Raw genomic sequence first — 14,916 nt, 5'->3', positions numbered from 1 at the left:
TTTTTGAGATGGAGTCTCACTCTGTCGCCCAGGCTGGAATGCAGTGGCACGATCTCGGGTCACTGCAACCTCTGCCTCCCAGGTTCAAGCGATTCTCCTGCCTCAACCTCCCAAGTAGCTAGGATTATAGGTGCATGCCACCAAACCCAGTTAATTTTTATATTTTTAGTAGAGACGAAGTTTCGCCTTGTTTGCCAGGCTAGTCTTTGAACTCCTGACCTCAGGTGATCCACCTGCCTCGGCCTCCCAAAGTGCTGGGATTATAGGCATGAGCCACTGTGCCCAGCCAAAACTCTTTTGATCATAAAGGTAGTGCATGCTCACAGTAATTAACAGTCAGCTGGGCCAAAAACTCATAGTAGCTAATCTTTGTTAACAGAGTTGCTGCTTTTTTAGTATAAACTTCACAATATCGTGTTTCCACTCATGAAGTTCCACTGTGTGAATAGCAGGGAATTTCCCATTCTCAGAGAGATCACAGTATTGAGAGGCTCTGCCACATCTTAATATAAACTATAGACTGGGCACAGTGACTCACGCCTGTAATCCCAGCACTTTGAGAGCCTGACGCGGGTGGCTCACTTGAGCCTAGGAGTTCGAGACCAGCCAGGCAACATGGCCAAGCCCCGTCTCTATCAAAAGTACAAAAAAATTAGCTGGGCATGGTAGCATGTGCCTGTAGTCCCAGCTGCTCAGGAGGCTGAAGTGGGAGAATCACCTAAGCCCTGGGGGTTGAGGCTGCAGTGAGTCATGATCACGCCGCTATACTCCAGCCTGGGTGACAGAGTGAGACCATGTCTCAAGAAAAAAAAATAATAATAATAAGGGCCAGATGCAGAGACTTACACCTGTAATCCTAGCACTTTGGGAGGCCGAGGTGGGTGGATCACCTGAGGTCAGAAGTTCAAGATCAGTCTGGCCAACATGGTGAAACCCCGTCTCTACTAAAAATACAAAAGTAGCTGGGTGTTGTGGCGGGCACCTGTAATCTCGTTACTCGAGAGGCTAAGGCAAGAGAATTGCTTGAACCCGGGAATCAGAGGTTGCAGTGAGCCGAGATCACACCACTGCACCCCAGACTGGGGGACAAGAGGGAAACTTTGTCTCAAAAAAAAAATAAACACACACACACACAAAATAGCTAAGGATATTATGTGTCTCTTTCCTAGTGGTAACATTTCTAAAGACTAGAAGATTCCATTATCAACTTGTTTTCTTTCCTTTTGGTACAAGGGAAAGAGAAAAGCAAAGCAATTAACTAATACAAAGTTTCATGGCTTTTTGTTTGTTTGTTTGTTTGTTTTCAGCCAGCTGTAAAGCTCTTCATTGATGGGAAATTTGTTGAATCCAAAAGTGACAAATGGATCGAGATCCACAACCCAGTAAGCGAAGCTGCTTTGGGACTTCAACTTAGGAGCCTAGAATTCTAGGGACATAATGGGCAAGTAGGGAACCTGGGTGTCTATTGTAAAGCACATAGTGCTGCTTCTGTGACTAGATGTACAGTGGAGAAGGTGAGTCGGGGCAAAGGATCATGTGCTTATTTTTCTCATCAGGCCACCAATGAGGTCATTGGTCGGGTCCCTCAGGCCACCAAGGCAGAAATGGATGCAGCCATTGCTTCCTGCAAACGTGCTTTTCCTGCATGGGCAGACACTTCAGTATTAAGCCGCCAGCAGGTCTTGCTCCGCTATCAACAACTTATTAAAGAAAACTTGGTATGAAATCTGAATGGTATGCTTTTCCAAACTGTCACCTAGGGCATGTTTGTCACTCTCACAGAGACCTTTTCAGCCACCCTCCCTTACTCTGCAGTATGCAGAGACATTGATCATGGCTCTCTCCCTTGTACTGCATCTCCTCCAGTCTTATTCTTCCTTGGCTACCTGAGAATTTAAAAGAGGAACATTCTTGCATTAATTTCTATCTGTGTGTTTTCTCTCTAGAAAGAAATTGCCAAGTTAATCACATTGGAACAAGGGAAGACCCTAGCTGATGCTGAAGGAGATGTATTTCGAGGCCTTCGTAAGCTGGGAGCCCCTTATGGGACTTTTGGGAAGGAGCAAAGGAAGATGGGAGGCACAGATCGCAGAATGGGAGGTTGCTTCTTCCTTTATATAGATTTTGCCATCCCATGATATCTTTTTTAACGCTTGTGAAAAATGGCAGTATTCAGTATCCCTAAGACTGATTTACTTTACTCTTTACTCAAATGATCTTCCAGTGGGTATATACATATCGCTGTATTTTTCCCATTCAGAGAATCTCATTTTGCACAAACCCTTAACTTGGAAGGGCAAGTCAGTGTACCCTGCGCCCCTTCATTGGCCTGAGCCACTTCCTGTCCTCAGGGCTGAAGAGAACAGGACAAAGCTAACTAGTACACAGTGTGGAGAGCTGATGGCCTGACTTCTGTGTTCCAGAGGTGGTTGAGCATGCCTGTAGTGTGACATCCCTCATGATGGGAGAGACCATGCCATCCATCACCAAAGACATGGACCTTTATTCCTACCGTCTGCCTCTGGGAGTGTGTGCAGGCATTGCTCCATTCAATTTTCCCGCCATGATCCCCCTTTGGATGTTTCCCATGGCTATGGTGTGTGGAAATACCTTTCTAATGAAGCCATCCGAGCGAGTCCCTGGAGCAACTATGCTTCTTGCTAAGTTGCTCCAGGATTCTGGTGCCCCTGATGGAACATTAAACATCATTCATGGACAACATGAAGGTAACTGCCCTTCTGCATATGGCTACTTAATCTGGCTACCAAAAAATCAAGGTGTTTAGTGATGATTGGATGTTTTAGGATAAGGAACCTACTTGTAAGGAGGAAAGTATTTACTCATTTTAACCTCCATGTTTGTTGATGATTTTGCCATCTTTGTGCACCAAGGTAACCAACTGGGGAATAGCAGTGCTTCTTGCTTCTTGCCCTACAGTACATATTGGGACACTAGAAATCTGGATTAGGGCTAGACACAGATAAGATTAAAAAAGAAACTTTTTTCTTCAATATGAAGAGAATACATGAGGATTTAACTCAGAGAATTTGCAGATCTCAGAGATACTGAAGGCCTTCCAATTCTTGTAATAATAGCTAATACTTAAACAGTGCGTCTGTGTTTCAGGCACTGTTCCTAGTGCTTTTTATCTATTAATCTTTATAATCACCCTTTGAGATAGGTATTATTTTTTCCATTTTGCAGAAGAGAAAAATGAGACATAGTGAAATTAATTAGCCCAAAGTCACAGTGCTAGAAACCGTCAAAGCCAGGATGTGTATACCCATTCAGGAAGGCTGACTCTGATTTTTGCTTTTAAAAACTACGCTATATGACCTCTCACATGAGAACACAGTAGTGTCTGAGTGTCCCAGTACATAGTCACCATTGAGGAAATATTGTTATTCTTTTTTTTTTTGACATGGAGTCTCCCTCTGTTGCCCAGGCTGAAGTGCAGTGGTGCGATCTCAGCTCACTCTACCCTCTGCCTCCCAGGTTCAAGCAATTCTCCTGCCTTAGCCTCCTGAATAGCTGGGATTACAGGCATGTGTCACCGTGCCCCACTAATTTTGGTAAAACTATTTAGTACAGACGGGGTTTCACCATGTTGGCCAGGCTGGTCTCAAACTCCTGACCTCAGGTGATCCACCCGCCTCAGCCTCCCAAAGTGCTGGGATTACAGGCGTGAGCCACCGTGCACTGCTTATTGTTATTCTTAAAGGACAAAAAAGAAGAGTTCAGTATTCAAAGGCTGTTGTTTTCGAGGAAAATAGGAGTTGCAGCCTTCAAAGTTACATTAAGGCCGAGTACAGTGGCACACACCTGTGATCCCAGCACTTTGGGAGGCGAAGGTAGGCGGATCACTTGAGCCCAGGAGTTCGAGACCAGCCTGGGCTATGTGGCAAAACCCTTGTCTGTACAAAAAAAATGCAAAACTTAGCCAGGAATGGTGGCATGTGCAGGTAGTCCCATGAGGTGGGAAGACGGCTTAAGCCTGGCAGACAGAGGTTGCAGTGAGCCAAGATTGCACCACTGCACTCCAGCCTAGGTGAAACAGTGAGACCCTGTCTCAAAAAATATATATAAAAATTAAAAAATAAAAGTTAGAAGTGGAAATTCTGGGGTAGCACATGAGAAAAATCATGAAAGGAAAGAGGCTAAATAGAATTCATTTTTTTATTTTTTATTTTTTTGAGATGGACTTTTGCTCTTGTTGCCCAGGCTGGAGTGCAATGGCATGATCTTGGCTCACTGCAACCTCTGCCTCCTAGGTTCAAGCAATTCTCCTGCCTCAGACTCCCAAGTAGCTGGGATTACAAGCGCCCACCACCACTCCTGGCTAATTTTTTTGTATTTTTAGTAGAGACAGGGTTTCACCATATTGGATGAACTCGAACTCTTGACCTCAGGTGATCCACCTGCCTCAGCCTCCCAAAGTGCTGGAATTACAGGCATGCACCACCGTGTCCAGCCAGCTAAATAGAATTTAAAAGGTACAAGGAGAGAACTTTAAATGAGAATCCAGTATAGAAAAACAAACACAGGCCTGGCGCAGTGGCTCACACCTGTAATCCCAGCATTTTGGGAGGCTAAGGCGAGTGGATCACAAGGTCAGGAGTTCAAGACCAGCCTGGTCAAGATGGTAAACCCCCGTGTCTACTAAAAATACAAAAATTAGCCAGGCGTGGTGGCAGGTGCCTATAATCCCAGCTGCTTGGGAGGCTGAGACAGAGAATTGCTTGAACCTGGGAGGCGTCAGTTGCAGTGAGCCAAGATCGCACCACTGCACTCCAACCTGGACAACAGAGCAAGACTCCGTCTCAAAAAAAAAAAGAAGAAGAAAAGAAAAACACAGGAAAACTTCAAATTCATAACAGTGGGGAAAGGGGAAATTTTCCATGTTGAGAATCCATTTGCTCCTTTGTGAGTGATCATTTATTTTCTTCTTAAAGCTGTAAATTTTATTTGCGATCATCCGGACATCAAAGCAATCAGCTTTGTGGGATCCAACCAGGCAGGAGAGTATATCTTCGAGAGAGGATCAAGACATGGCAAGAGGGTTCAAGCCAATATGGTGACTTCTTATTCTTTTTTTCTCCAATCTTTATTCTATATATGAAAATTACCTAGGAACAGACCTTCAGCAGAGAGGCCACTAATCCCACCCCAATGTCAGTGTTTCTTTTTTTTTTTTTTGAGACAGAGTCTCTCTGTCGCCAGGCTAGAGTGCAGTGGCACTATCTTGGCTCACTGCAACCTCTGCCTCCTGGGTTCAAGTGATTCTCCTGCCTCAGCCTCCTGAGTAGCTAGGACTACAGGCATGCACCACCGCACCTGGCTAATTTTTCTATTTTTTTTCAGTAGAGATGGGGTTTCATCATGTTGGCCAGGATGGTTTCGATCTCCTGACCTCGTGATCTGCCCGCCTTGGCCTCCCAAAGTGCTGGGATTACAGACGTGAGCCTTACCATGTCCTCCTGAATGTCTTCTCTTTAATCATGAACCTTTAGAGGAGCTTCATTCTAAGTCACGTTAATCACTTTTTTTTGAGACAGAGTCTTACTCTGTCACCCAGGCTAGAGTGCGGTGGTGCCATCACAGCTGACTGCAACCTCCACCTCCCAGGTTCAAACAATTCTCGTGCCTCACCCTCCCAAGTAGCTGGGATTACAGGTGCCTACCACCACACCTGGCTAATTTTGTATTTTAGTAGAGATGGGGTTTCACCATGTTGGCCAAGCTGGTCTCGAACTCCTGATCTCAAGTGATCCGCCCACCTCGGCCTCCCAAAGTGCTGGGATTACAGGCATGAGCCACCATGCCTGGCTCTTTCTTGAAATCTTTTTTTTTTTTCTTTCTAAATCTATTCTTCTATTAGGTGGCAGGACTTCGACAATAACCACAGCAGTCCCTTGTCGCCAAGTCACAATGTCCTCCTTAGCCTATCAGCAAAATGCTGAAGTGGACAAGAACCTTGTAAATCTACTATTTTAATGTGGCTTCGCCAGCACATCGCGATAGAGCTAGTGGCGGACTCTCGAGCTCACTGCAGAAATCTCCACTCCTCGACGCGTCTCGGTTTGCTTTGTATCTTTTTTAAAATCACTGATACACATTGAATTGTCATAGTCTCGGGTAGCGTCTCAGCACACATCTCCGACAGGGCAAGGAGATGGCTGGGCAACTACCAGAGACTCGCACCGCATTCTTACGGTCGTCGCACGGAGACTTCTCTGAGCTAAGTTTATTTGAAATCAGTTTCTCTATTTACACAGACGTGTGAAAGATTCATAGCCCTGTAATTACGCAACCTGCATCTGGTTATCGGTCTCGATTAAATCAGATATAGTACGAGCTATAAAGCTTTGTTGATACGCAATCAAATAAAGTAGCTTGAGTAATTACCGTTATAATCTCCTGGACTCTCCATATTCCTCATTTTACTATAACACCACTCAACAAAGCACGCTCGGAACCAACCTCGAGCGAACCCGCCAGGCGCTTGAGCCACCGCGCCCGGCCTCTTTCTTGAAATTCTATATCAAGAGGTCTACTTTCTGTTTTGCCTTTCAGCTGGTTACTGGCATTATTGCTGTAAGGCTGTAAGTTCTTTTTTTTTTTTTTTTTTTTAACATTGCTCTTCTTATAACTGAAAAACCCAGCAGTCAACAAATTCTTTCCTTTTGTTGTTTTTGTGTTTTTTTTGTTTTGTTTTGTTTTGTTTTGTTGTTGAGACGGGTCTCACTCTGTCACCCACTCTGGAGTACAATGGTGTGATCTTGGCTCACTGCAACCTCTGCTTCCCAGGATCAAGGTGTCCCCCTACCTCAGCTTCCCAAGTAACTGGGACCACAGGCTTGTGCCATCATTCCTGGCTAATTTTTTGTAGAGATCGTGTTTCACCATGTTGCCGAAGCTGGTCTTGAACACCTGACCTCAGGTGATCCTTCCCACCTCAGCCTCCCAAAGTGCTGGGATTACAGGCGTTAGCCACCACACCTGGTCCACTGCTTAATTTCTTAGCTTAATTGTATTTGCCCAAGGAAGATTCCTGTGCTTTCTGTATTTTTTTTTTAGGGAGCCAAGAACCATGGGGTAGTCATGCCAGATGCCAATAAGGAAAATACCCTGAACCAGTTGGTTGGGGCAGCATTTGGAGCTGCTGGTCAGCGCTGCATGGCTCTTTCAACAGCAGTCCTTGTGGGAGAAGCCAAGAAGTGGCTGCCAGAGCTGGTGGAGCGTGCCAAAAACCTGAGAGTCAATGCAGGTAATCAATCACCTGCCTTGCTCCCTTAGATTTTGCATCTGTGGCACTAAGCTCTTGGGTTCTGTCACTGGCCTTGGCCAGTGGGAACAATCATGTCTATTCTTGCCATTTCCTCTCTTTATATTGTACTTGTCATTTGGATTCATCTCATTAGCAGTTTTTTGTTTTGTTTTGTTTTTAAAGGCAGAGGCTCTCTGTCACCCAAGCTGGAGTGCAGTGGTGCCATCCTAGCTCATGGCAGCCTCAAACTCTTGGGCTCAAGTGATCCTCCTGCCTCAGCCTCCTGAGCAGCTTGGACCACAGGTGTGCACCACCACCTGGCTAATTTTTTTATTTTTTGTAGAGATGAAGTCTCACTTTGTTGCCCAGGCTGGTCTGGAACTCCTGGGCTCAAGCAGTCCTCCTGCCTTGGCCTCCTAAAGTTTTGGGATTACAGGCATGAGCTCTGACAGCAGTCATAATTTATGTTAATGAGGACCTTAAATTCTTCTGTGTTGTTTTACAGGAGATCAGCCTGGAGCTGATCTTGGCCCTCTGATCACTCCCCAGGCCAAAGAGCGAGTCTGTAATCTGATTGATAGTGGAACAAAGGAGGGAGCGTCCATCCTTCTTGATGGACGAAAAATTAAAGTGAAAGGCTATGAAAATGGTAACTTTGTTGGACCAACCATCATCTCAAATGTCAAGGTGAACAACTTTTATTTCACAAATATGAGAGCTGAAGGCACCTTAAGGGCTATAGAATCTCATCCCTCTAATTTATTAATGAAAATACTTAATGACTAACACTTCATCTCTTGCCAGAATTGATCAGTTATTTTATCTGGAGTCTGAATTGGCCTCCCCTTCTAACTCCCAACCAAACTCTTTCCACTATACCAGCAGTCTGCAAACTTTCCATAAAGGGATATTTTCAGCTTTGCAGGAATATAGTGTCTGTTGCAACTAAACTCTGATGTTGTAGTGTGAGATCAGCCATAAACATTGGGTGGCTGTGTTCCAATAAAACTTTATTTATGGACACTGATATTTGAATTTCATATCATTTTATATATGATTAAATATTTTTTCAACCATTTAAAAATGCAGAAACCATTTTTAACTTGGGGACTGTACAAAAACAGGCAGGAAGCCACATTTGGCCCACAGGCTATAGTTTGCCAAACGCTATCTTATCTTATACTGGTTTGTTAATGTTTTCTCTCCTGTCTCCCTCTTGCTGCCTAGCTTATGGCTACTGCAGTGTCTCAATCAATATATCAACCACCTGATATTTATTGAAAGTGACAAAAATAATTGACTTGTCAATTTTTATTTATCAAAACTTTGAAAGTCTCTCAGCTAACATGACTTAAAAATTGAGGTAATGAGGCGTTTTTTGAAATTCATATAGCCCTAGTATAATAGTGAATCATCAAGTGTTGAATGTAAGTGCAGTAGAAATTATGAAATCTCTTGCCACAGAACCATACAGAAAAATCCGTTTACCAGCAACAAACATTAATTGCATGGTGAAGGATGTTTTGAGTGTCTATGACCTGATATCAAAATATAAACATACAGACTTATTTGGGAGGCAAAGGAGTGAATAAGAATGGATTGTTTATGTTATAGAAAACAGCATTGGGTTTCTATAAAGAGAAAAATTATCCTGGTATATTTAATATAGATTGGATTTATAAAAAATAAATTTTCATGTAACTTTTGATAACGATTGGATGAAACAAGTTGTTCAGGTATTAAAAGGAAGCTAATGATGGGTCATGAACTAAAAATACAGTCCCTTAGAGGAAGTGTGGTTATTGTTGATAGGAATTCCAAGTTTTTTATATGATTGGTAACTTGGAAGATGGAACACAGTTAAGAGAGGACTTTTTTTAAAATAGGTGATTTGAAATGAAAAGAGATTACTTATATGAAAGTTGTCCATGTAAATGATGTGTAGTAAATGAAAGTACCAAATAAGCGTAAAATACTCAGAATCCAAAAAGCTGACTTCTTTTCTGGATGCATCACTCCTGGCAGCCAAATATGACCTGTTACAAAGAGGAGATTTTTGGTCCAGTTCTTGTGGTTCTGGAGACAGAAACATTGGATGAAGCCATCCAGATTGTAAATAACAACCCATATGGAAATGGAACTGCTATCTTCACCACCAATGGAGCCACTGCTCGGAAATATGCCCACTTGGTGGATGTCGGACAGGTTTGTGAACAGAATTTTTAAGAGATTCTTATATCTATTTCCTAAGAGGAAACAGTAAATAATGGTGAGTCATTGGTTTAAGATTGTCCCCATGACCTCCCACATTGCCCCATTTCTTCCTCAGGAATGAAAGTTCATGGGGTAGAGGACAGGGTGGAAGGTGGGTATTCAAAACTGGTCTCTGATACCGTTGTGCTTCTAAATGGAGAGTTTCTTTGTCCTTAGGGTATGACATGGATTTGTTCTGTTTTAGGTGGGAGTGAATGTCCCCATTCCAGTGCCTTTGCCAATGTTCTCATTCACCGGCTCTCGATCCTCCTTCAGGGGAGACACCAATTTCTATGGCAAACAGGTAACTTTTGAGTTAAAATTTTTGTCTTTTCCCTTAAGAAATTTTCTTAAAGATATTCAGGAGCAAGGATTCTGCAAGGAAGGGCCTGCCAGCAGCATCTGTGGGGTCATAATCAGTGCTTCTCAGAAGGTTCCCTAAAAAAGATTTAAAAGTTAACAAAATTTTGCCAAAGCTGCTTCTTCCTGAATAACTCAAAGCAACAAAGTTTTGAGGAAAGAGTATGGGGAAGTCCAAGCCCTTGTATATGCCACTTCCTGAGCGTGTGACCCTCTTCGCCATCTCTCCCCTTTCATCTGACTAACTCCTAATCATCTGTCATGTCTCAATTTAAAGAATGAGCTCCTCCAGAAAACCTCCTCCAACTGCCACCACCCCTCCCTCAGTGCTGGGTGGTGTGATCCCCAGTGTGTTCCCATTGCACATAGTTTTTCTGTAATAGTTATTCATTTACAAAAAATGTTATTGAGCACCTTCTTTGTAGCAGACATTATTACTTTTTTTTTTTTTTTTTTTTTTGTGAGACACAGTCTCGCTCTGTTGCCCAGGCTGGAGTGCTGTGGCATGGTCTCAGCTCACTGCAACCTCAGCCTCCAGGGTTCAAGCAGTTCTCCTGTCTATGCCTCCTGAGTAGCTGAGATTACAGGCACGCACCACCACGCCCCCCCAATTTTTGTATTTGTAGTAGAGATGGGGTTTTGCCATGTTGGCCAGGCTGGTCTCAACCTCCTTACCTCAGGTGATCTGCCTGCCTTGGCCTCCCAAAGTGCTGGGATTACAGGAGTGAGTCACTGAACCCAGCTTAGTCACAGCTTTTGTAAAAATGACTAATTTGATACTAGTTACATTTCTTTTAAGCAAAACAGAGTACAACTATTGTTTAAAAATTGTTGCCTGCCCACCCTCTCATTTATTTATTTATTTATTTTTGAGATGGGAGTCTTGCTCTGTTGCCCAGGTTGGAGTGCAGTGGTGCAATCTCAGCTCATTTGCAACCTCCACCTCCCAGGTTCAAGCAATTCTGCCTCAAGCTCCCAAGTAGCTGGGATTACAGGCACCGGCCACCATACCCAGCTATTTTTTTTTTTTTTTTTTTAAATAGAGACGGAGTTTCGCCACGTTGGGCCAGGCTGGTCTCGAGCTCATGGCCTCAAGTGATCCGCCTGCCTCAGCCTCCCAAAGTGCTGATATTACAAGTGTGAGCCACCACTCCTGGCTGCACCCCCCAATTTAATTATTATAAATTACTCTGGTAATCTGGTAAAATGTCATTCTAGCTTGCTAGTAATTATATAAGTGTTAAATCTGCACGATGTATTATTCTCTTTTGCTCAAGCCTACTCTTATAAAATAAACTATATCTAGCTGGGTGTGGTGGCTCACGCCTGTAATCCCAGCACTTTGGGAGGCCGAGGCGGGTGGATCATAAGGTCAGAAGATCGAGACCATCCTGGCTAACATGGTGAAACCCCATCTCTACTAAAAATACAACAAATTAGCCGGGCGTGGTGGCGGGCACCTGTAGTCCCAGCCACTTGGGAGGCTGAGGCAGAAGAATGGCATGAACTCAGGAGGCAGAGCTTGCAGTGAGCTGAAATCACACCACTGCACTCCAGCCTGGGCGACAGAGTGGGACTCCATCTCAAAAAAAATATATAAAATAAAATAAAGTATATCTATCTATATATAGAGAGAGTTAAATATGCTGAATTTTTGGGCTCACATGTTATAGGTAATTTAGAAGTGAATTTGTATAATGTCAGATATTTTACTTTAGATTTGTAAGATGCTTTGGGTTTGCCACTTCAATATAGAGCTCATGATCTCTGATAATTATCAGAAATAGCCGACTAGGCACAGTGGCTCATGCCTGTAATCCCAGCACTTTGGGAGGACAAGACTGGAGGATCACCTGAAGTCAGGTGACCAGCCTGGCCAACATGGTGAAACCCCGTCTCTACTGAAAATACAAAACTAGCTGGGTGTGGTGGCACACACCTGTAATCCCAGCTACTCAGAAGGCTGAGGCAGGAGAATCACATGAACCTGGGAGGCAGAGGTTGCAGTGAGCCGAGAGAGACTCCTTCTCTAAATAAATAAATAAATAGATAGATAGATAGATAGATAGATAGATAGGAGGCAGAGGTTGCAGTGAGCCGAGAGAGACTCCTTCTCTAAATAAATAAATAAATAAATAAATAAATAAATAAATAAATAGATAAATAAATAAATAAATGGCCTACTATATAATGGCTGGGAGCATGGTGGCTCACACTTGTAATTCCAGCACTTTGAGAGGCCGAGGAAGGCGGATCACTTGAGGCCAGGAATTCGAGACCAGCCTGGTGAACATGGTGAAACCCCATATCCACTAAAAATACAAAAATTAGCCAGGCATGGTAGCAGGTTCCTGTAATCCCAGCTACTTGAGAGGCTGAGGCAGGAGAGTTGCTTGAACCTGGGAGGCAGAGGTTGCAGTGAGCTGAGATCATGCCACTGCACTTCAGCCTAAGTGAGAAAGCAAGACTCCATCTCAAACAAAAAAGAAAGAAATACTAGTTTCAGCATAATAATGATGGCTAAGGTTTGATTGTTTACTATCTGCCAGGTATTATGTTAAATGTTTTAGATCAATTATCTTATGAACAATATATATTGGATTCTGATTACATTTCTCAATTAGGAAAGTGAGTAGCACTTTATAATACCTCCTTCAAAAGCTAATTAAAAGAAGAATCATGAAACCCCAGAAATATATGCTAACTTTTTTTCTGTTTTCCTTAGGGCATCCAATTCTACACTCAGTTAAAGACCATTACTTCTCAGTGGAAAGAAGAGGATGCTACTCTTTCCTCACCTGCTGTTGTCATGCCTACCATGGGCCGTTAGACATAAGTTTGTTTAAGACTCAGTCCATCCTGAGTAATCTCCCTTTATTTTTGAGCAGCTTCATTTGTCAGCTTTGCTCAGATCAGATCTATGGGACTGGACTACACTGTAACTAAAATCTTCCTCAGGACTATTAACCCCAGCAAAGTTTCTATAGGGAGATGCCTAGTGTAACAATGAAATCAGATTTTTCACTTGCTCTTCATACATTTTTGAGGTAACTGTTGTAACTATGAAATGCTTATCTGAAATTAGTGCTTAAACCTGATTCCCCTTTTCTGATGATTTGAAGGGGAGAAACGCCAGTGTATGTAAAGAAAATGTTCCGGCTAGGCGCAGTGGCTCATGCCTGTAATTCCATCATTTTGGGAGGCCATGGTGGGCAGACTGCTTGGGCCCAGGAGTTGAAGACCAGCCTGGGCAACATGGCGAAACCCTGTCTCTATTTTAAAAAATTGAAAAAGTAAAAAAAGAAAAGGGAATTTTTTTTTTTTTAAAAGAAAATGTTCCAATAATTGCAAGAAGAACTCTTAGATGGGGAAACAGGACAGAAATAACTCACTGTTTTTGGTTGATCCTCAAACATAGCACTACCTAAATGCCACTGGGAGAGACCTCCTGCAAAGCTTTCTTTAGCCCCTCTTTTATCCCACAATACACAAGATATAATCCATTTTTATATATCCCAAAGTTATGGCAACAGCTTCTTTCTTTTCTGCTCAATGCCACTTTGTTTCCTAGTAATTCATGACCACTATTAGTTCTATCATTGTCACTGTTCCTGCTTCTTCAAGATCACTTCTCAAGGATACCTCAGTAAGCAGTGGATAAATCAAATCAACTTTTTGTTATATGTGCCAAGTACTAACTTTCAGGGTCCTCTTCAGCAATCATTAATTAATGCTTCAGCCATTAATTCAGATGCAAATAATTTTCTTTTTTCTTTTTTTTGAGATGGAGTTTCGCTCTTGTTGCCCAGGCTGGAGTGCAATGGTGTGATCTTGGGTCACCGCAATCTCCACCTCCCAGGATCAAGCAATTCTCCTGCCTCAGCCCCCACTAGTAGCTGGGATTACAGGCATGTGCCACCACACCCAGCTAATTTTGTATTTTTAGTAGAGACGAGGTTTCTCCATGTTGGTCAGGCTGGTCTCGAACTCCTGACCTCAGGTGATCCACCTGCCTCGGCCTCCCAAAGTGCTGGGATTACAGGCATGAGCCACCGCGCCTGGCCAGATGCAAATAATTTTGTTTAGAAAATTATTTCAAAAGTTATTTTAGGTCCAGAAATCAAGGAGTATTCCAACCATGAAAATGGGTAAGACACCTGCCTTAAGCAAATCTAACCTGCTATTACTTGCCAAATTTTATATATTCTTTTCTCTTGTCTGTATTTCTAATTAGTGATTTTTTTAATAAAGAATTCTTCATGTAGAGCAATTGACTGGGCCTAAGAAATTTCAAAGCTTTTCATGACATAAAGTGGTTAAAAAAAAAATGCTTTGACAGTCTTCTGCCATTAGTTCAACTGCCTTTATGCTTTTTTTTTGGAGATGGCATTTCGCTCTTATTGCCCAGGCTGGAGTACAGTGGCGTGATCTCGGCTCACTGCAACCTCCGCCTCCCGGGTTCAAGCAATTCTCCTGCCTCAGCCTCCCAAGTAGCTGGGATTTCAGGCATACGCCACCACACCTGGCTAATGTTTTTGTATTTTTAGTAGAGACGGGGTTTCTCCATATTGGTCAGGCTGGTCTTGAACTCCCGACCTCAGGTGATCTGCCTGCCTTGGCCTCCCAAAGTGCTGTGATTACAGGTGTGTCCCACCACCCCCAGCCGCCTTTATGCTTTTTGTTTCTTTGATATATCTAAACTTAAGATCAGAACAGAAATTCATGTGCTGAACAGAATGGATTCTTTTTGCAGTACCATCCCAATTGAATCCTCTCTTTATTTTCCTGCGTCCTTACTAGTCACTTTGATAGTGCTAACTAACCTACACTATGGGGGTTATTCATGAATTAAGGATGATTAAAAAAAAAAAAAAAGACCTTGAAAATGTTGTGTACCCTGTGGATCTGAGGCTTATTACTAACCACCTGGCTGGATAGAATATCAAAACCTTCAATCACTTAAGGTGACTGGAACTTTTGTAAAATACACTTATGACCCTGCTGGGCCTTTTTTTTTTTTTTTTTTTTTTTTTTTT

The 14,916-nt window shown here is 42.9% G+C and overlaps 2 protein-coding genes across 2 annotated transcripts in view; one reads left to right on the top strand and one right to left on the bottom strand.

The window, feature by feature from the left end:
- ALDH6A1 (aldehyde dehydrogenase 6 family member A1) overlaps nucleotides 1-14,150 on the top strand; it is a 27,361-nt gene extending 13,211 nt beyond the window's left edge. The window contains exons 3-12 of the mRNA XM_017880482.1: nucleotides 1,308-1,382; nucleotides 1,557-1,718; nucleotides 1,947-2,025; nucleotides 2,424-2,726; nucleotides 4,953-5,074; nucleotides 7,078-7,267; nucleotides 7,773-7,954; nucleotides 9,293-9,472; nucleotides 9,726-9,824; nucleotides 12,606-14,150. Of these exons, the coding sequence (XP_017735971.1) occupies nucleotides 1,308-1,382; nucleotides 1,557-1,718; nucleotides 1,947-2,025; nucleotides 2,424-2,726; nucleotides 4,953-5,074; nucleotides 7,078-7,267; nucleotides 7,773-7,954; nucleotides 9,293-9,472; nucleotides 9,726-9,824; nucleotides 12,606-12,710 (1,497 nt within the window). The 3' untranslated portion in view covers nucleotides 12,711-14,150. The remainder of the gene's footprint in view (nucleotides 1-1,307; nucleotides 1,383-1,556; nucleotides 1,719-1,946; nucleotides 2,026-2,423; nucleotides 2,727-4,952; nucleotides 5,075-7,077; nucleotides 7,268-7,772; nucleotides 7,955-9,292; nucleotides 9,473-9,725; nucleotides 9,825-12,605) is intronic.
- The window catches only part of BBOF1 (basal body orientation factor 1), a 45,133-nt gene continuing 38,780 nt past the window's right edge, over nucleotides 8,564-14,916 (bottom strand). Inside the window, 1 exon segment of the mRNA XM_017880483.1 lies at nucleotides 8,564-9,958. The gene's annotated coding sequence lies outside the window, so the exon portion shown is untranslated.

The sequence above is a fragment of the Rhinopithecus bieti genome, unplaced genomic scaffold (genome assembly GCF_001698545.2).
Source record: "Rhinopithecus bieti isolate Rb0 unplaced genomic scaffold, ASM169854v2 scaffold_11380, whole genome shotgun sequence".
Lineage (NCBI taxonomy): Eukaryota > Metazoa > Chordata > Mammalia > Primates > Cercopithecidae > Rhinopithecus > Rhinopithecus bieti.
The sequence above is the reverse complement of the archived record's forward strand: the minus strand, read 5'-3'. Positions and strand labels throughout refer to the sequence as shown.